The 21,974-nt window shown below is 48.0% G+C and overlaps 1 protein-coding gene across 1 annotated transcript in view; it reads left to right on the forward strand.

Annotated features, from left to right (window-relative positions):
• The first annotated feature begins 2,107 nt into the window (after positions 1 to 2,107).
• Positions 2,108 to 21,974, forward strand: part of PDPR (pyruvate dehydrogenase phosphatase regulatory subunit) — a 39,683-nt gene continuing 19,816 nt past the window's right edge. Inside the window, exons 1-8 of the mRNA XM_082605789.1 lie at positions 2,108 to 2,285; positions 10,354 to 10,642; positions 11,813 to 11,946; positions 16,054 to 16,135; positions 16,231 to 16,394; positions 17,211 to 17,332; positions 18,156 to 18,273; positions 19,027 to 19,176. Of these exons, the coding sequence (XP_082461915.1) occupies positions 10,419 to 10,642; positions 11,813 to 11,946; positions 16,054 to 16,135; positions 16,231 to 16,394; positions 17,211 to 17,332; positions 18,156 to 18,273; positions 19,027 to 19,176 (994 nt within the window). The 5' untranslated portion in view covers positions 2,108 to 2,285; positions 10,354 to 10,418. The remainder of the gene's footprint in view (positions 2,286 to 10,353; positions 10,643 to 11,812; positions 11,947 to 16,053; positions 16,136 to 16,230; positions 16,395 to 17,210; positions 17,333 to 18,155; positions 18,274 to 19,026; positions 19,177 to 21,974) is intronic.

The raw sequence follows: 21,974 nt of genomic DNA on the forward strand, positions 1-21,974 counted from the left end.
CATTTCTCCTCCAGACTTTTCAAGAGTTGGCACCCAGTGGATTCCAGATACAAGGGGAGTTCCTGGAAACCTGTTTAGAAGAACAGATGTGTCTCTCAGCCTTGTTGATTCCAGTTCATGTGGAGGATATGGATTTAGATTCCCCAAGTGATTCTAATGCACCACCACTGTCTCCACCGCATTTCTTAGCACTGACTTGAATAGTTCAATACTTCATAAACACTTAGATGTGAGGCCTGGTTTGTATTATCTGCAACGTGAGAACGTGCTTCTCCAGGCCTCACTTTCCTCACAGGTCAAGCAGGGATACTCTGCTGTAATTCACACAGTTTTGGTGAAGTTTCAACAAGGTAAGGCAGTTAGGGCACAGGAGCCACTTATAAAATTACTCTGTCTTACAGGGACTCTGAAATAGCGCCCTGCACCCTGCACAGCACTGAGTCCATAGCAGGTGTTTTACTGCAAAACTGCACCATGATTTGTGGGTGCAGGTTGGTGTGGTGAGTGCACTGGCTGCTTCTCTCAGACAGTGAGCTTTTTTCCCCACAGGTGTGAACAAGAATGTAGGCACAGCCCTGGTTTCCACACAGACACGGGCTCACAGGTACGTGGGGGATACACCCTGTGCCAGGTTCTTACCATGGAGTCCGTGTAAGGCTGGATGTCGAGTCCAGCGACAGCGATAGTAACTTCAGGGGGAGGAATGGGGTTTCTCCCCCAGCCATGTCCTTACTGCATGGAGAGTAACACTTGTAAACGTTTGTGTCTTCATTATGTCAGTTTCCAAATTCTCTTTTACACTTTGGTAACAGGACAATGGGTTTTTTTGTTTGTTTTTTTTTAAGATGTTGGGGATAGGAGTTTATTAATTAATTAATTAGTTTTTGCTGTATTGGGTCTTCATTTCTGTACGAGGGCCTTCTCCAGTTGTGGCAAGCGGGGGCCACTCTTCATCGTGGTGCACGGGCCTCTCACTATCGCGGCCTCTCTTGTTGCGGAGCACAGGCTCCAGACGCGCAGGCTCAGCAGTTGTGGCTCACGGGCCCAGTTGCTCCGCGGCATGTGGGATCCTCCCAGACCAGGGCTCGAACCCGTGTCCCCTGCATTAGCAGGCAGACTCTCAACCACTGCGCCACCAGGGAAGCCCAGGACAATGGTTTTTTGTGCAACGTTTATCCCATCGTCTAACACAATGCCCGGCCACAAGAGGCCATCCATTAAACAAAATTGGCTTGTGTGGTAAGATGGGCTTGAATCCAAAGAATGGGAACTAGCGAGGTGGCCCAACACGCAGGGGAGGCTGTACCATTAGATCACTGGCCATTCAAAGAATATGTACTGGACTTTGTGCCAAGCACTGTTCTAACTACTGAGAACATGGCCCTGCACGAGATTCAGGTTCTGTCATCACAGGGCAGAGCTTGCAACTAGTGGGAAAGGCAGTCAACAAACACTGATCTACTTTAGTGACGAGTTCTATAAAGGAAAGAAAACAGGGCGATGTGATAGTAAGCAAGGTGATGGGGAGCTTCTCAGAGGATGTAGTGAATGATTCCTCTTCCTCTGGTCCAGACAAGCAGAGAAGGCGCAAAGAGTAAGATCCGGCCCAGAGCTCAGGTCTTCTTATCCTGCCTCCGAGTTCTGGCCGGGCCAGGAGACCGGATTTCCGATCTGCTCTGCTAGCGATTCGCCCAAGAACACCCGGGCGACTTCCAAAAAACAAAGCGGCTGTCAGTCCAAGAATCTTCTTTACGCCCTGGACTAGAGTGTCTTTGGGCAGCGGACGACGTGGGACAAGACCTGGGGAACTCGCCTCAAGGGAAGAAAGAACCCCCGCTCTCTCCCTACACTGCAGCGGGGTAGCCACCAACTGGGCCGGCAGGACTGCACCTGCAGAAATAGCAGGGTCCGAGGCTAGAGTCCTAAAGCGACCCTCAAACACTAGACTCCCAACTCGCCGCCATCTTGGCGGAGGCGGCCCCATTTAGGGGCGGGCCCTAACGAGACCCAAACAAGCCCCACGTGTCAGGGGCGGAGCCCTACCACCTAACGTCACGGTGCGCGTGCGCGAGTGAGGTCACGCGCCGGCGTACCCTTGCTAGGAACCGTAAAGCGCGGAAGGTCGCCGTATCAAGCTTCCCCGGAACTTTTTCCTCCCTCCTGTCCCGCCCCCTTCCCTATCCGTGTCCCACCTTCCGGCCCCCGGGAACGCCGGCAACCGTTATGGCTGCTGCCTCGCTTCAGCCGGAGTGTTGCTGAGCGCGGAGCCCGAGGGCGCCCGTGAGGTAAGGAGAAGCTGCGGGGCCGCTCTGGCGTCCCCGTCCGCGCGAACCGTGGCGGCCCGGGACCCCCAGCGCCCCCCACTTTCCGCTGTGGTCTCGGTCAGGGGGCTTCCGGCGTCCCTCGTTTCCCGTCGGTTCTGCCTGGTCCTCGGAAGGCGCGTCCCGGCGCCGGGACGCCTCCCGCCGGGGCCGACAGCGCGTCGCCCGGTCTCACTCAGCCTCTGCGGCGGTGGCGTCTCGCGGACGCGGACCCGTGCCCGGCTGCCCGGGGCCAGCGCACCAGCTCTGCCAGACGCCCGCAGCCCAGCCCGGATGCCCAGGGCGTCCGGGATAACCTCGCTCCTGAGGCCCGCCTCGGGCAGGCAGCCCCCACCCCCACCCCCTAGCGTGGGTCGGGCTTGTCCAGCTGTGTCGTCTCTGCAGGCGGAATTGTTTTCCCGCGTGGCAACGTGCGGTCCGCTTGTGCTTAACTAACCAGTAAAAGTGCTGCAGAGTCAGCGGTGAGGTTAGGTGGAAACGTCCAGGCCGGGGCGGTGAGCTCTCTTCCCAACGTTTGGCCCTTTGGGCCTGATGTGTATGACACCGAGATTTGATTCAGGCATGTTCACGTCCGTTTCGCCCGTGGCTTGTAAGCATGTTGTCGGGGGCTGCGGGGCGGCGAGGTAGCCGGGCTGAAGGGGACACGTTCCTAGGGCTAGAGATTTGTGTTAAGTTCTCAAACTTGGCTGGTCACCTGGTGCACTTGTTGAAAAATACAGCACCCTGGACCGCAGGATGAGAATCTCCAGAGAGGCAGCCTGTGAGTGAGTGTGTCCCAGGTGGCTCTCATTTGGAGGCAGGTGTGGGAAATGTTGTGTTAATTCGTCTCTTCTCACCCGGTCTCCCTTGTGACCAGCAGCCAGTTTGTACAAGGTGTTGTGACCATGCAGAGGAACAGCTCAGAAGGAGTTGGAGCTGTCCTCTTGCTCTTGTTGGTGTAAGCAGATCTGAGCATAACCAGCGTCAGTATTGAGATTGTTTAGCAGAAATTCTTCTCCTTAGCAGAAATTAAACACATAATTTATTTTCAACCAGGTGTGTGTTTTACTTTGTTGTCTTTGACATCTTCCGTTTCTTCTCTACTAGCTTTATCTCCTTTGCTCTCAAGTTTTATTTTGCTTTAGCTGCCAGACCTACTGGAATAGACTGTGATGCCTCCTGTGCCTTCATTGTTTGCATCCACTGTAAATCCTTTTTTTGTTCTCACCACTTCACTGACTCTTGAAGGTCATGATGAGCACAAGGTCAAAAATCCTTTTCTTGGTTCTTATCACCCTGGCCCTTTAGTATTATTTCTTCCATCTTGAAACTTATCTGTTGTTATATTTTTGGGTTTTTTTATTATTTATTTTTGGCTGCGTTGGGTCTTCATTGCTGCGCGCGGGCTTTCTCTAGTTGTGAGCGGGGGCTACTCTTCGCTGCGGTGCGTGGGCTTCCGTAGTTGTGGCTCACAGGCCCTAGAGCACAACAGGCTCAGTAGTTGTGGCTCACGGGCTTAGTTGCTCTGCGGCATGTGGGATCTTCCCGGACCAGGGCTCGAACCTGTGTCCCCTGCATTGGCAGGCGGATTCTTAACCACTGCGCCACCAGAGAAGTCCCTGTTGTTATGTTTTTAATGCTACCTTTGCAATTCCTTTTTTCTATTCGGGGAAGTGCCTTGTGTTTCTGGCCTCCCTCACAGCTACCCTTTTTTAATCATCTAATCCTAGCTTACAGGTAGATGAAGTAATGATTCAATGGCGGACTCTAGTGCTGAACTGGCAGGCTTTGAATTGAGGCTCTGCCACTCACCAGTATTCTAGGATCTTGGATCAGTCACTAAACGTCTCTGTGCCTCCTTTACCTCAAGTGTAGAATAAAAATTGTAACATCTTCTAGATTTGTGAGGGTTAAATTAGTTGTATACATAAAGCAGTGCCTGGCACATCATAACTACCTATAAGAATATAACCTTTTTAAAAAATTATATCAGGTTATTTAGAGATCTCCTCACGTCTGGGGGCCTAGCCTTGAGATCTGAGTCATCACTGAATTTTTTCCCCATCTCCTTTGTTCTCTGTTCTCATTTAATTGTCAGGTTGTACTTCCAAGGTGCCTACTGTGACAACCCTGATCAAGTTATAAGTGGTCCCTGCTCTCAGAGAGCTCCATTATCCCAGGGGGGCTAAAGGCTACCACTTTCCAAGTGCTTCTGAGGCACCACTTGCCATGTTCTTCCTGCATTTCTGCTTTAGTCTTGCAGCAGCCACGTGAGGAAGGCATTCCTAGCCCATGTAACACACGAGCAGCCTGAACCACAGAGATTGAACAACTTGCTCAAAGTTATACAGCTAATGAGTGGTGGGGGAGATTATGAGACCCAGATCTGTCTGCTTCTGAAGTCTGTTTCCTCCTCACGCGGCTTGCTGTTTTGCTTCCCTGATTGGCAGACAGACCCTTAGAGAGTGTGATTGGCTCTGAGCTGGGGCTTGTGCAGGGTGTTTGGGGAAATATAGAACAGTTACCTAACTGAGTGTTGGGGGGAGAGTGGGAACAAATAAGATGTCAAACAGGCTGAGAGCTGCGGGGATTATCTTTATTTGCGGGGAGGGGTGGCAGGAACTATGCCCCTGAGAAGGAACAGTCTGCACGAGTCCCAGAGGTGGAAGAGAAAGTTCATGCCTGACACGTGTGAGGAATTAAAGTAGTTTAGGTTTGATGAGAGTGTGAGAGGAGAGAGGAGAGAAATGAGATCAGAGGTAAGTAGTGAGCAGGGTCTTGCACTTCCTATTAAGGAATTTGACTTTTTCTGAGGGCACCAGATAGTCATTGAAGGGTTTGAGCAGGGGCACGAAATAGGATCTTCATTTCAGAGATGTGCGCAGGCCTCTGTGAAGGCTGTGGGGCGTGGGGAGAATGGTGTGCAGATTAGAGGTGGGAAGCCCGGTTGGGAACCTTCTGCAGTAAACAGAGAGGGTGGTGGGCTGTGCTCAGTTCAGGGCAGTGGGGATGGAGAGTAGATCCATTGGAGGGAGATCTAGGATGTAGGGTTGTTGGTTAGGCCTTGATGATTGACTGGAGAGAGGAGATGAGAGAAAGGGAGGAACGTGGGATGACACCCAGGATTCTAGTATATGGTGTTCCTGGGGGACACAGGACGTGGAGCAGGGTTGGAGGTTGGGGAAGACGGCTTTACCTTTTGGATGTGCTCAGTTTGGCCTGTGGGAGTCCAGGTGGAGGTGGCCCTTCTTCCACTAGACGTGCAGGTCTAAGGCTCAGGAGTGCTGGGGGTTAGGTCATCAGTCATGGCAGGAAAGGGAATCACCCTGAACAGCGGTGGATGGGGAAGCGAAGCTGGCCTCAGGGAGCCCTGGGGGACGTCAGCACAGAGGGAAGTGCAGAGGAGAGAGGCCAGTGATCGGGGCAGAAGGTGCCACAGGAAACAAGGAAAGTGTGTGTGAACAGGAGGGAGTGAGACGGTGCCCAGAGAGTGCCCTTGGAAAGTAGCAACATTTGCGTTCCTGGTGAGAGGAGTGTGGTGGCCTGGTGGGGCAGGAGAGAGCAGGACTGGGGGGGCGGGTAGTGAAAAACAAATGTAAGCAGTCCTTTCTGTACATTATTTATTGTGAAGTAGAAAAGACAGGTTGTGAAACACATGTTAAGAAATTTTTGCTTAAAAAGTCCACTGGCCGGGGCTTCCCTGGTGGCGCAGTGGTTGAGGGTCCGCCTGCCGATGCAGGGGACACGGGTTCGTGCCCCGGTCCGCGAGGATCCCACATGCTGCGGAGCGGCTGGGCCCGTGGGCCATGGCCACTGGGCCTGCACGTCTGGAGCCTGTGCTCCGCGGCGGGAGAGGCCACGGTGGTGAGAGGCCCGCGTACCGCAAAAAAAAAAAAAAAAAAAAGTCCACTGGCCGACTGTGCCATCACCAAGGTAATGAAAGAAGGACTTAAGACAAAGGTGGTGGCAAACAAGTGGACGTCAGGGCAGCTCATTGCTGCAAATTTAACATTCTGGGAAAATATAATTGACACTGGTATTGGTGATCTTTGAGTGGAGGGAAATCTTAACTTCCTCCTGTTTTTCTTTTTTTTTTTTTAATAAATTTATTTTTATTTTTGGCTACATTGGGTCTTTGTTGCTGTGCGCGGGCTTTCTCTAGTTGCGGCGAGTGGGAGCTACTCTTTGTTGCGGTGTGTGGGCTTCTCATTGCAGTGGGTTCTCTTGTTGTGGAGCATGGGCTCTAGGCACATGGGCTTTAGTAGTTACAGCACGTAGGCTCAGTAGTTGTGGCGTGTGGCCTCTAGAGTGCAGGCTCAGTAGTTGTGGCGCACGGGCTTAGTTGCTCTGCTGCATGTGGGATCTTCCTGGACCAGGGCTCGAACCCGTGTCCCCTGCATTGGCAGGAGAATTCTTAACCACTGCACCACCAGAGAAGCCCTTTACTTCTGTTTTTGATTTTTTGCAGACCATCATTTTATAACTTAGAATTTTAAAAATTAAAAATTGCTAATTGAAGAGTGTTTTGGAGCTTTGTTTTATTCCTTAAACCCCCTGGGCGGGGGGAGGGGGTACTTAAGGAGGTGAATGTGAAGGTGTGTGAAAGAGGGAGGACAGGTGCTGGAGCTCGGTTCAGGGGAAGGGGCCAGAAGGGGGGTCCAGGCCACGGTAAGGGATTAACTTCCGACCCTGTGGAGGAAGGCAGAGGTGGTTTGCTGATGCCGGGAGGTTTACAGGTGGGAGTTTGGGAACAAGGTGAGACAGGTTATCTCCTTTGATGAAGGAAGAGAGGAGGGGGTGTTAAAAGGTTGGGAGAAAAGCCATGTTATGGGTTCAGAACCCGGATGTAGAGAGAGCTGTGCCTGTGGCTTAATAAGAAGGAGCCCGGAGCTAGGTGGGAGTGCCTGCTAGCTTAAGGCACAAGGGAACAGGGTCTTTTCCCAGCGGGACTGAGTGGTAATGGTTCAGAAGCCAGGAGGATGCCAACCGTGCCTCTTGATGGTGAGGTCAGTGGAACAGGGCTGGCCGTGTGACAGTGACAGTTCCCTCAGGAGAGCTGCATTTCCATTAAGACAGAGGGTGGAGAGAACATTCGTGAAGGGGTCACTTTGGTAAGGGTGTTCTAGAGCGCCCATAGAGAGGTTTTAGGGGAGGAAAACAGATGGTTTGGAACTGGGGAGAGAAATTGGCCGTGTGGAGATGAGCTTACAGCAAGACTCGGTGTGTGGAGAAGCTTCCATCTTGAGACAGTTTCACAGGGACATGAGGCGTGGTGGGACCTCAAGGTGGCCAGAAGAGTTAGTCCCTAGTTGGTTGGGATTTCTCTCAGGATGCAGTATGTGCCTGCCCTCGTCCCACATCTGAGAGTCCTCTGACAGATGGGTGTTGGTACGTGGCCTTCGGTGATTCAGGCTGACGGTGGAGCGTGCTGTTGGTGACTTGCTAGCCACGTCCTACCCTCGTGTCTGCTTGTCGCCCCCACTCTGGTCTTCAGGCCTCGTCTTCCTGTACGTCTGTGACCGCCTAGTCTGCGAGCAGGTCTTTCTTCAGTTTCTTGAAACTTGAACAGTCCCGTTTTGCTGTTAGATTCATGTCGTTAAAACCCTGCCTTTGTCATATTCAGCCTGTGGTACTGGACCAAGTATCAGAGCCTTCCATGGTCTGGCTTCACCGTACTTCAGTTTCTGCTATTACCCAGGGTTCATAGAAGCTGCGGCCTCTGAGCCAGGTCCTTCGCTGTCATCCACCAGTGGGTTCTTGGACTCTTTAATCAGTAGAAGTTGAGGCAAGGCTTTATCGGGACTCAAGGGAGCAAAAGCAAGCGGCAGGTTCCCTTGCTCACTCCCCTGGGGTGGGGGCCGATTGGTGGGTGGGGCCGGGGGTGGCTTGGGTGGTCTGCCCAGCCCCGTGGTGGTGCTGCGCGCAGGGATCGTGCCAGGAGCCTGCTTTTGCTTCTGGCACCTCAGAACTGGCAGGTGGGTTTTGGCCTTTTTGTATCTTTGTTCTTTTCGCCCCCGCTGCCCTGCATGCAGTTAGTTTTAGTCCCTTACTGTTTCTCTGTGTTCTGTTGCTCCAGGAGATGTTTGTCCTGGTGCAGGCACTGCGACAAAGGGTCCCAGGTCCCAGCCTGTCTCACAGGCAGTTAGGGTCGGACTTGTTCTGCAGCTTGATGGTGTGTGCTTCCCTCTCTGTCCCGATTTTGCCCCTCCCAGGCTCAGCTTAGGTCTTACTCTGTACCCGCTCCTCATCCCCGTGGACCTGGCCTCCACGCTTTTCCTTGTCTAACGTAGGGTATTTGTTGTCCTGTAGAAGTGTGTCTTGGTGACTGGTGTGAAGTGACCAGCCTGACGGGACTCGTCATCGTCTGCTCTCCGGAGCGCACACGTGGTACCTTCAACTCCCCCCATCGCCGTGGGAGCGTGAGGCGAGCTGTCCTCCCCTGCAGCTTTGAATCCCGTCTCTCCCTCTCCTCCTCCTGGGCCTCATCCTCTGTTCTGGCCTCTCCTTTCTCTCCCGTCTCTTCCCTTTTCACTGGCTCATCCCCCCAGCGGTGACACATGCTCAATAGCTCCCGGCCCTGAACGCAGACCACCTTGCTGGGCTCCGAGTTCCCTGCTCCCGTCAGAGCACGGCGGAGCGGTGGCCTCACTGCCTCCTCTCGCTTACTCTTTAGCTTGTTCTAGTCTCTGTTCTCTCCCTGCCATTCCCCTGAGAATGTTCTTTTTGAGGACACCTGGGGCTCTGTGCTGTCACGTCCGGTGGACACGTGGCCGTCTTGCTCCCCCCTGGGCACCCTGTATAGTTACCGCTTCTTCACACACGTTCCTCTGTTGGCTTCTGTGCCCTCTGCCTGGTTTTCTTTCTACCTCACTGGCCGCTCCTTCTCTATCTCTTTAGCCACTGTTCTTTCTCAGGACGCTCTGTGCGTCCACAGCGTTCAGTCCTGTTTGTAGTCCTTTCCTTCTCTTCCTTGTGTGTAAATGCCGGGAGCCTTGGGGGTCTTGTTCCACGAGATGCTCGGGCTTCAAATATTGTACATGTGCTAATGACTCCCGGACCAAACCCCCAGGTTTCAGGCTTGGGAACCCAGCTGCTGCTCCCCGTTGCCACGTGCTGCCTGCTGGGTCTCTGGCTGTTGACGTCTAAGACGGGGCCCTTTCACTGTCCACACGCATGCACACCCTCACAGCCCCCCTCCCTGTGTCTGATCCGTCTCACGTAGTCCGTGGCCCCAGTTGCTCACCTCACACACTTCGCCGTCATCCGTACTCCTCCGTTTTTCCCGTTGTAACATCCAGTTTGTTGGCAAGTAAGTCCCGTCTTTTCTCCTTCAAACAGTCCAGTCATTTCTCTGACTTTGCTGCCACCATCCTTGTCTGAGCCACCATGGTGTCCCCCCTGGAGAACTGCCATAGCTTCCTGACTCACCCCTGCTTTCCCTGTCCTTCTAGGAGCCTTCCATGGAGCCAGCCTGATCTTGGAAAAACAGACCAGATTATGTCATTCCCCTGCTTTAGTATTTTCCTTTGCATGTAGAATAAATCCCACTCCTCGTGGTGGCACCCAAGCGCTGTGTACGATTGGTCTCTGCCACCTCCAGCTCGGTCTCAGGTCACCTCCCCTTCCCTCACGTGCTGTGGACACACTGGCCTCTTTTCTGTGCTTGCACTCCTCAAGCTGTGTCTCACTTCAGGGCCTTTGCACATGCTGGTTCTTCTGTCTGAACACTCTCACATAGCTGGTTCTCTTTCATCCATCAGGTGTTTTCAAATGTCACCTTCCTTCTGACCATGATATTTTGGTGTGCCCCTAGTGACTCCGTCGTACTAGCTTTGTTACTTGTTTTATTTGTATATTGGCTGCTTGTCTCTCTCTGTCTCAAATGTAAGTTGTGTAAAGGCAGGGACCTCCTCATTTGTCTTCATTGCTGTATCTATACCTAGCAATGTGTCTGGAACTCAGTAAGTCCTCAGACATTTGCTGAATGTACAATTATTGTTCTGTGTTTCAGCGCTTTCTCGTTAATCTTATGCTCTTGGTTTTCTCTGTCTAGTTTGAATTCTTGGGATCCGCTTCTTAGCTGAGTGAGAGCACGTCTCCCAGTTGCTGACAGGCGTGATGTTTTACTGGTTGCTGTCGGTGGTCCGAAGACCCAGAAGCAGCCGAGGATGGCAGAAGTGGTCCCCAGCCAGGAGCGGTGCGTCAGCTGCCAAAGCGCATTCTGTGGCCCTGCCTGCCCAGGCACAGGTGGTCATCTGTGGTGGTGGAATCATGGGCACATCTGTGGCCTATCATCTCTCCAAGATGGGATGGAAGGATATCGTCCTTTTGGAGCAGGGCAGGTAGGGATCAAGCTGGACATGGCTTGGGGCTGTGCTGCACTGATTCTACGGGCTTCCCTCATCCCTCTCATTTCAGTAGTACTGACCCAGCAGTAGCTAATGTAAGTGTCACTAAGTAGCGTAAGTAGAATTACAGAAAAGTGAAATCTTTGGTACTTTGTTTTGCAATGCCTAATACTCCTGTTTTCTGGTTTTCAGAGAGATGGCAGATGGGGACATAACAAGTAGCTAAAAGATGTGTTTATTTCCGGTTCAAAGCACATCTTACCATCTTGCTCTCTTTGTTGTAGTAACACAGCAGTAAATCCTGTGACTCAGGTGCTTCCTCTTTGAGCCAAAATGAAATTGGCTACATTCTTCCTTATTTCTGTTGCTTTTCAGTTGATTAACTTCCTCTAGAACAGTTTAGATTTATAGAACAATTCCAACAGTAGTGCAGAGTTACCATATACCCTGCATCCAGGTCTGCCTACTGTTAACATCTTATATTAGGATTAATGTTTCAACTAATGACGCAATTGTGATACATTATTTTAAACTAACGTTGCTGCTTTATTCGAACTGATTCACTTTTCACCTAGTGTCCTTTTTCTGTTCCATGCTCTTTATGTTCTGTTGCCTACCACAAATTGGACAACATTTTAAAAATTTAAAGCGTGGTTATTTCTGAATAGGTGATACATCTACATAGTTCAGACTTGAAAATGTGTAAAAGGGTGTACAGGGGAAAGTCTCCTTCTGCTCGCTGACCTCTAGCTACAAGTTTCCCTCCCTGGAAGCCAGTTATTTCCTTAGGTACCATTTCAGACACTCTTCTCCATTATAATCACATATGTACTGGTAGGTATGTACGTGGGGATATGCATATTCATTTTTTTTTCCCTTTTTCATACGGGTAGTAGCATACCTTAAACAGTGTTCCTCACCTGGCCTTTTTCATTAGGGTTGTTCCATTAGGATTGGTGCATAAAAGTGTTCGTTTATTTTTTATGGCCGTAAAGTATTCTGTTGTACAGGTGAACTCCAACATTTTAAATCATTCTCATGTTGATGGATATTGCGGTTGTTTCCATCTTTGGATGTTACAACAGTGGTATAATGAGGAACCTTGAACTTCTTGTCTTCACCGATGTGTGCGTCTACCTAATAGCATTTGCATCTATCCTGCAGGCTGGCTGCTGGCTCTACGAGGTTCTGTGCTGGCATCCTAAGCACTGCCAGGCACTTGACCATTGAGCAAAAGATGGCAGACTACTCAAACAAACTCTACCATCAGTTAGAGCAAGAAACAGGGATCCATACAGGTAAGCAGGTAATCTAGACTGTTTTACTCAGTACTGTATTTGGTCCTTTACCAAGTCAGCTTGTGATTTGGTAATTCAGACTTGAGTTTTAATACGGGTTTTGCCACTTGTCAGGGTATGACCTTGGGCAAGTCACTTAGCTTGTTGAGCTGTCTTCACTTTCCTTATCTGTAAATCGAGGGCCTTCAGTCAGTATCCTAGCTCCTTTTCAGATTCTATAATTCTTATAAAGTGGAAGTTTTCCTGGGCCATTTCCTGTATATTTCACTCATTGAAGTATAGTAAGTGGCAACACTTGGCTCCTAAATGAAGAGGAGGAGAAACAACTCAACTTTAGGTGCTTGGTAGTTAAATCATAGTTTGACCCACTGCACTTCAAAAATTGATATTAAGGATATTTCTACCTAGAAAGCATAAACATGCATTTCTCCTTACCTGTGTAATTAAGGGGGTAGGGACACAGGATTGTAGGTTAAATAATACTGGAGTAGGTAGGGACTGTCCCAAGAAGAGGGAGACGAAGCCACGTTATGGTCCCATATGGTAACAAGGTAGAAAGAAAGTCCAGTGCTTTGTTATAAGGTGATGAATTAGCTAGAAGCCCAGAGTCAAACCGAGTCTCATGGCTGATGAAGCAGTTTGGTGACCACAGTATAATCATGAGAGGGTAGTGAGGCCCAGTGATGAAATTCAGGACAATGCCTATATGAGGCAGACCTTGCATAATTCACATCACAGATACTTCAAGATTGATTAATACTGACAAAAAATGGTAGCTTTTCTTTTTGCCAACGGAAGTGTAACCTTATTTGTAAATTGTAACTTAAGACTGATTTTCTAATAACTTGAATATGATAGACATGGACCTAACTGTATTTCAGTCCTTTTTGGTTGGATTTAATTTAATGACAACAAGGTACTTGAATCAGATACTAACCAGTATTTGAGTCAGAAGAGGGTCCACATAATGAGCCCAGAAATGGAACTGCTGACTCCTGGTCCTTTGGTTCAGTTACTCGTGCTTTGTTGAGCCTTACATGGCTCAGCTGGTTAGACTCCAGAGGAATCAGGGCTGCAGGCTTCTTTTCTGTAAGGTAAGTTAGTCTAGCTTTTGTTCGAGGTCACTGGCTGGAATCACCTTTATTGGGCCCGATCTCTCTTTGATGTCTGTGGGGCAGTGAGGAAGTCAGGCAACAGATAGTAAGGGCATCCCCCTCAATCTGTCACCCCCATTGTAGTTCACCAGTGATGCAGTGAAAGGTGATGTAGGGACTTCCCTGCTGGAGAATTCTGTTGTCCAGCAGGATGTACAGGTGTGCATTCCAGTGACTGCTGTCAATCGGTGGACTGCTTTGAGATATTAAATAAGTGACATGTGTACAACGTCGGTTTGATGATAACATATAATAAGCTATTCCTCTGAACATAGTTCATTCCTGTGAGGTGTATGTTAACTGCTTTCTACTCTGAATTACTGGGTCATTCCAAGGGTCCTCATTATGCAGATACCAGTTTCTGCAGTGCTTCTTTTGCACATGATGTAATTTTTGTCAAGTGATTGAACATGATAATCTAAAAGTTTTAATAATCTTTGAAAGTATTCCACATATTATTCGATCTTATAATAAGGAAGGATCATTCTTTTTTTTTTTTTTTTTTTTGCGGTACGTGGGCCCCTCACTGTTGTGGCCTCTCCCGCTGCGGAGCACAGGCTCCGGATGCACAGGCTCAGTGGCCATGGCTCACAGGCCCAGCTGCTCCGCGGCATGTGGGATCCTCCTGGACCGGGGCACGAACCTGTGTCACCTGCATCAGCAGGTGGACTCTCAACCACTGCGCCACCAGGGAAGCCCTCATTCTTTTTTTTAAATTTATTTATTTTACTTATTTATTTTTGGCAGCACTGGGTCTTCGTTGCTGCGCGCGGGCTTTCTCTAGTTGCAGCAAGCAGGGGCTACTGTTCGTTGCAGTGCACGGGCTTCTCATTACAGTGGCTTCTCTTGTTGTAGAGCACGGGCTCTAGGTGCGCGGGCTTCAGTAGTTGTGGCTCACAGGCTCTAGAGCACAGGCTCGGTAGTTGTGGCACATGGGCTTAGTTGCTCCATAGCATGTTGGATCTTCCCGGACCAGGGCTTGAACCCATGTCTCCTGTATTGGCAGGCGGATTCTTAACCACTGCACCACCAGGGAAGCCCAGATCATTCTTTTACAGATGAAAAACCTAGATGCAGGTAGATTAAACCATTAATTTACCAAGTCAGTGACAAATCAATTTTTAAAAATTACTTTGTGGGTTAGAAGGAACTTTTAAATAGGTTTAAACATATGTAATAAGTTATATACTCATTATAATAAATGTGAACAATACAGAAATCTAAAAATAAAAAGTGATCCTTCCCACTGAATACCCACCAGAAGGTTACTAGTCTGTGGTTAGTTTGCATGTATATACAGGTCTACTTTTTTTAACCCAAATGAGATTGTATTAAGCATATTATGTACTTTGTTTTTTCCACTTAAGAACATCTTGTACAAAAATATACATGCATGAGATTGGTAAAATAAAACGGAACATCCCCACAAAGGATTATTAGGTAGATGTAAAAAGAAGGAGGAAGATGTCTGTGAATTGCTATGGAGTGATCTCTGTGATAATTATTAAATGAGAAAAACAAGGTGTTAAAAAGTATATAAAATGTGCTACCTTTGTGTAAGAAGAAATAAGAAAATATGAAAATGTATAGTTAATTTTGCAAAGAAAGAAACATAGGAAGGATAAACCGGAAAATACTGAGGTTGGTTACCTCCCAGGGTAGGTGGGAAACAGGGTGCAGGGTGGGGGTCTGGGGGGTAGTGGTATTTCCGGCCTGACCTTGTATAGTTTTGACTTTTAGAATGATGTAAACATTTTGCATATTCAAATATAGAATAAAACCATCAGGAAAAGGGGGGAACATTCATTGGAACACTATGAGAAATAATCTAGTTGCATTTCATATGAATAACAACTTTACTATGGGGGAAGAAAGAACAAAGCCAGGGACTTCTGATCACAGTATTTAGACTCCACCTTCAGTCGAAGACAAAAGGAAATGTGGACAAACATAGACCTGTGATTAGCAAGTTTATTTTTCACAGTGGTATGGACAGTTCTGCTTTCTGTGTACCCCAGGATTGAGCAAAGGAGTAAATATATTGAGGATAAATTTACCACTTATAAAATCAGGCTCTGAAATTTCAGGTTTCCGAACTTGGCAATCTTGTCATGTCAGCGAAGGGCATGTTTGTCTGATGGTTTCAGAAGGAACAATAAAATATTTAAATGATCGTGACTGTATTTCCTTTGTAAAAAGACACTTGATTGATGCAAGTTTTTCTTCAAAAAAGCTAAGACTCATTGCATTCTGGGAGGATTGTCATTGACTCAGGTGTAATAGTGGTCGTATCCAGTACACTGATTGCAAACAGGAATTGACCGTGGCTAACTTGGGCAAAAGGAGTTTGTTGGAAGGCCACTGGGGCCTGTAGAGTTGGCAGGAGGCTGCCAGCTGGAGGCAGGGTGGAGGCCAGGTTGTAGGGACCCAACAGCAGCCAGTCCCTCAGCTGGAACAGGAATCATGTGGCCAGGACGCTGCTGCTCCCGAGATGAGGGACGTCCAGCCATTTCCCTCCTTGCTCAAGACTCAGTATTCCAGGAGGATCAGATTGGCTGAGCTTAGGTCACAGGCCTGCTGGCTGTACTGAGGCAGAAGATGTGCTGGGTGGCCTTCACCAAGGGTTACTCTCCCACCAACAATAGGAGGAGAAAGCGTCTAATTATAATTACATAAAGGAGTGAAGAATTGATGGGTCATAGTTACTTCTCGCCCCCCCCCCCAAAAAAACCAGAGGTTTGTTCAGCAATGGTGTCCTTCATTTCTAGTGTAAGAGTGATTTTATGTACATTAGACTCATCTGATCCTCACAGAACTGTGAGCTGAGAATGATTGGGCGGTGGCAGCCCAGGACTCATCACGGGTCTTCCACTTCACAGTCTAGTGGGCTTGCTACTCTGCCCGCCCTGCATTTCACCTGGTCTGTCTCAGTTTGGGCTGTTTTTTCTTCCAGGTTACATAAGGACAGGCTCGATCTTTCTGGCCCAAACTCAGGACCGGCTGATCTCCCTGAAGCGCATCAATTCAAGGCTGAAGTACGTATGAGGCTAGAAGCCTGTCCTGACTTTACTGTCAGCTGACCTCTGCCGGAGGGCCGTGAATGTCATTGTCCCCCTGTGTTCTGTGGCAGTGTTATAGGCATCCCCTCCGAGATCATCTCCCCCAAGAAAGTGGCCGAACTTCACCCTCTTCTCAATGTGCACGACCTGGTGGGGGCCATGCATGTCCCCGAGGATGCAGTGGTGTCCTCCGCCGATGTGGCTCTTGCCCTGGCAAGTGCTGCCTCCCAAAATGGTAAGCAGGTTTTGGGGTTAGGAAGGAAGAGGTCGTCTAAGGAAGCATCTCTCCGTAGGGCAGGAACACCAACCAACTTCCATATTGGGACACTGGCTCCTGGCTCCTAGAATTTTTGTCTTAATATAGTATCTGTTAATAAATATTCTTCCTCAGGGCCACATTTGTCTTACTAAGTTCCAAGGAGCTGCTTTTAGTCCCGCTTAAAGCACTTCAGATTTAAGGGCATTTTCTCCCCCACAGGACTTGAGAAGCTCTAAGGTTGAAACACACCTTGGGGATTTAATCCGCAGCTTGGATCATATCCTGATGTTGGAATGAATGGAGGGAAGACTAATCAGTGTCCATGGTGTTATATACTTTGGATGAACTGATTCATGATGTACGTAGATTAGGATTTAAGGATGCCCAATGGCACTTTTTCTCACCTACGCCTTTTATGATCCCTGGAATTTTTTTTTTTTTTTTGGCCACACTGCGTGGCATGTGGGACCTTATGTCCCTGACCAGGGATCGAACCCATGCCCCCTGCAGTGGAAGCGCAGAGCCCTAAACACTGGACCGCCAGGGAATTCCCGTGATTCCTGGAATTTGATTACATACTAAAGTCAGTTTTTTCAGTTGGCCTGGTATTTTCAGTCTTGAGAAAGGTCCATTTACACAGTCTCAGGATGCGGTTCCAGGAGTTCTCTGGTTTTGAAAATTAAAGGCCAGCATCGACCTGGCCTCTTCCGTGTTTGTTGAGAGTCTGCTGCAGGTGCCTAATTCTGAAACATCAGATGATGATGCCCCGACTCTTTGTTTACCTTGGAACAGGTGTTCAGATCTATGACCGGACAAGTATTCTTCATGTTATGGTGAGGAAAGGTCAAGTCACTGGTGTGGAGACGGATAAAGGACAGATCCAGTGCCACTATTTTGTCAACTGTGCTGGTCAGGTAGGTTAGCGACAATACTGGGTCACTGCTTTTCTTATTTAACTTTTGTCTCCAGGATTTTTTTGGGGGGGGCGGGTGGTACAGATGTACAGTTAATATTGTGATGCACTAAGCAGATGTCAGGGACCACACTGTTTCTTGTTTGGACAGGAAGACTCAGAATTCTCTCACTCCAAATCAGAAGCCTGTTCTTACTCCTCAAATAGAAGCCTGGGTGACCTTTTCCTTCCTCCCCCCCCTGGCTGATTGGCGCTGTCCTGGTCAGGAAGGCCAGGGGAGAGTTGGGCATTGTGAGAAATCAGTCCTTGGCGTCGGGTCTGTCTGTGGTGTTTCATTTCATCCTACCACCCAGCAGATGAGTATTAGGCTGTGTTATTGTGTCAGGAGCATGGATTCAGTTTCCAGGACACTAAACTGCTGCTGCTTTGAAGGCAGATTGATCCCTTGCCTCCCACTCCACAGTCTTAAGGGGACCTAGGAGTACTTGCTGCCATGTGCAGTTCTTTATGATTGGTGTTTGGGGTTTGTGGTTGAGGCCAGGCGTTTTGTTAGAAGGGCCTCGCTTGCTCCCCACGAGCTCCTTTCACGAGCTGGTAAACCTGTCTTCCTCTGCTCGAAAAGCAGACTTTGTGGTTTAAAGGGTGTAGTGTTGCTCCCCGTCCAATAACTGAACTAAAGCAGGCTGGAACTTGGCTTCCCACAGCTGACGTGGAGGCAAGAGCGCACAGAGGCCACTTGAAATTAAACTCTTTTCAAGAGGCTGCACTTGCTCATTTGTCTTTCTGTTCCTCTTCCACCCACAAATCAATCTGTCCGTTTGTAGTGGGCATACGAGCTGGGTCTGTCCAACGAGGAGCCGGTTAGTATCCCGTTACATGCCTGCGAACACTTCTACCTTCTGACTCGCCCCTGGGAGACCCCTCTGCAGAGCAACACACCAAGTGAGGATTTGCACTTTGTTTTTAATCTTGTTTCCTTGCCCCTGTCCTGTCCTCTGCAAAGGAAGGCTTTCTGCTCAGGACAGACTGTGCCCAGAAGAGTCTTTCCTTTTCGTTTCTTTTCTGGAGCATGGTACAGGGAGGTGGACCCCATACTAACTTGACTTTAATAACTCTTTAGGAAAGGATGGCCAGAGTGGGCATTGCACTTAAGCAGTTTTGTTTGTTTGCAAGCTAACGGGTAGTCCCAAACAGAGGTCTAAACTGAGAGTGTTTGGAATGTAACCTAGAGTTCTTGACTTAATGCTACATGTTGTGGAGATGTCGCAGGTGAGCTATAAACTCGGGCTGTTCAGAGACTCCCAGCGCTGTAGGGAGGGTTTGATACCACTTGGAGGCCTTCATCCCTGGAGTGGGCTCCGCAGTCCCCCCTTCTCTCTGGCTTTCACATGGCACAGTGGCAGTTAAGCAGTTTGATTCTGAGAACTAGTCAAAGCTTCTAGGTAAGTGATCTGGTTAGGGATAATCTGAGAAACAGTCTCCACTGTAAATCTGAGAGGGAGGATCCTCCCCCGTGACCGGGAACAGTATTTTAAACCTAATGAATGCCTGTGTTCACTGAATGCTGTTTGGTTAATAAGTCCAATTTTGGGTGTTTTTGTTTTGCTGCTTTTTCTGTCCATTTAGACAGCTGGCTTGCCGCTCAACCCTGTCTTCTCCTCTTCCCCCCACCCCCTTGTCATTTCTCTTCCTCAGCTATTGTGGATGCCGATGGAAGAATTTATATTCGGAGCTGGCAGGGTGGCATCCTGTCTGGGGGCTTTGAGAAGAACCCCAAACCAATTTTCACTGAGGGCAAGAACCAGCTGGAGATTCAGAATCTACAGGAAGACTGGGATCACTTTGGTGTGTGAACTAGATTCTAACAAGATTCCCTTATATTTGTCTAAGATGTTACACTTTAAAGCCTTTTCAGGAACACAGGCATACCTCATTTTATTGTGCTTCGCACACACTGAGTTTTTTCTTGGTTTCGTTTTTCAATTTTTTTTTTGAAGTATAGTTGATTGTCATGTCAAACTCTGCTGTATGATAATGAGGTTTTTTGGGGTTTTTTTTTTTGCGGTACGCGGGCCTCTCACTGTTGTGGCCTTTCCCGTTGCGGAGCACAGGCTCCGGACGCGCAGGCTCAGCGGCCATGACTCACGGGCCCAGCCGCTCTGCGGCATGTGGGATCTTCCCGGACCGGGGCACGAACCTGTGTTCCCTGCATTGGCAGGTGGACTCTCAACCACGGCGCCACCAGGGAAGCCCGATACTGAGTTTTTTATAGATTGAGGTTTGTGTTGAACAAGTCTGTTGGGACTGTTTTCCAACAGCATTTTCTCACTTTGTGTCTCTGGCACATTTTGGTAATTCTAACAATATTTCAAGCTTTTTAATTGTTATGGTTGTTACAGGGATCTGTGATCAGTGCTTTTTGTTGTTACTGTTGCAAAAGATACGATTTGCTGAAGGCTCAGATGATGATTAGCATATTTTAGCAGTCAAGGTTGTTTTTTGGTTTGTTTTTGTTTTTTACTTTTTTTAGAAGTTTTTAATAATACACTGAAGTCTAAGTAGAAAATTTTTTAAATGATCTTTTTTTTGAGCTATAATTGATGTACAGTATACAAGTTTCATGCGTACAAACAATATAGTGATTCACAATTTTTAAAGGTTATGTTCCACTAATAGTTATTATAAAATATTGGCTACATACATTCTGTGTTGTACAGTACATCCTTGTAGCTTATTCTTTTTATACATAGTAGTTTGTACTTCTTGATTCCCTACCCCTATCTTGTCCCTCCCCTTGTTCCCTCTCCCTAACAATAACCACTAGTTTGTTCTCTGTATCTGTGAGTCTGTTTCTTTTTTGTTACATTCACTAGCTTTTTTTTTTTTTTTTTTTTTTTTGGCGGTACACTGGCCTCTCACTGCTGTGGCCTCTCCCGTTGTGGAGTACAGGCTCAGCAGCCATGGCTCACGGGCCCAGCCGCTCCGTGGCATGTGGGATCTTCCCGGACCAGGGCACGAACCCGTGTCCCCTGCATCAGCAGGTGGACTCTCAACCACTGCGCCACCAGGGAAGCCTAGTTTTTCTTTTTTAGAGTCCACATATAAGTGATAACATACAGTGTTTGTCTTTCTCTGACTCATTTCACTAAGCATAATACCCTTCAAGTCCATCCATGTTATTGCAAATGGCAAAAGTTTTTTTTTAAGAGCTGAGTAGTATTCCATTGTGTGTGTGTGTGTCTATATATATAGATAGATAGACACACACACACACACACACATATCTTCTTTAGCCATCTGTTGATGAACACTTAGGTTGCTTGCATATCTAGCCAAGTAGTTTTTAATTTACATTGTTTCTAGTTATGTACATTTTTTTAGACATAATGCTATTGTACATACAGTACACTATAGTATAGTGTGAACAAAATTTTTATATGTACTGAGAAACCAAAAAGTTCACGTGACTCGCTATATTGCGATATTCACTTTATTGCGGTGGTCTAGAACTGAACCGAGGTATACCCGTAGTTCCTTATTTGATCTTTGTAACAACCCCTTTTGGTGGTTACAGAGGGTAGTCTACAAGGTTTGTCTGATCTAAGGATACAGTTATTGGTGAGCAGATTCAGGGACCTAAAATTAAAATCTTGGTTTAAGGGACTTTCGGCTTATCACTTATTCGCCTAAAATCATTGCTGAAATTTTAGGCTGGGAGGAAACCTTCTTTTGATAGGACTTCATTTAAAATTGAACAGAATTTCGGGCCTCCCTGGTGGCGCAGTGGTTGAGAGTCCGCCTGCCGATGCAGGGGATACGGGTTTGTGCCCCGGTCTGGGAGGATCCCATATGCCGCGGAGCGGCTGGGCCCGTGAGCCATGGCCGCTGGGCCTGCGCATCCGGAGCCTGTGCTCCGCAACGGGAGAGGCCACAACAGTGAGAGGCCCGCATACCGCAAAAAGAAAAAAAAAATAAATAAATAAAATAAAATTGAACAGAATTTTAAGAAGGAAAATAGTTTCATTAATGTGTTCTTTTACTCAATTTTTAAATAATTTTAATTTATCGAATAGGTAATACAGTCACATGGTTCCAAACTCAAAAGGTACGAAAGGGTCTATAGTGAAGAGTGTCCTTCCTTCCACTTGGACTTAAAATTTTTTTCTTTAAATTTAGGAAATTTCAAACTTTTAAAAGTGAAGAGAATCATGTAAAGAAATCCCATGTACCTACCAGCCAGCTTCAGTCTGGCTTCATCTTTACCACTGTCCCACTGGATCATTCCCTGACGATGGACTTACCTTAAAACAGGCTGAGGATCTGTCTTTGGCAGCTGTTCCAACTTAGGAAAACATTGCCTTTTATTGCACATCTCTTTGGGGGTCATTTAAGAGCTTTTCCATGAGTCCTGATCCCTTTGAGATTCCATAGCCAGATGTAGTATTTACTCTTCCATAGCTCCTTTCCCTTCTAAAGAGTATCTTTTTTATCTGTCTTTACGCCAAGAACTCTGTAGCAATGTCCCATACTTCCCAAGGCTTCTGCTTCTGACAGATGGCCCAGTTGGCTCATCTTAGAAAACCTCCACAAGACATCTTCCGAAAGGAGAGGGAGTAGAAAAGTGTAAGGGGTAGGGAGTTTTG

Source organism: Mesoplodon mirus, assembly GCF_964341445.2.
Source record: "Mesoplodon mirus genome assembly, chromosome: 19".
NCBI lineage: Eukaryota > Metazoa > Chordata > Mammalia > Artiodactyla > Ziphiidae > Mesoplodon > Mesoplodon mirus.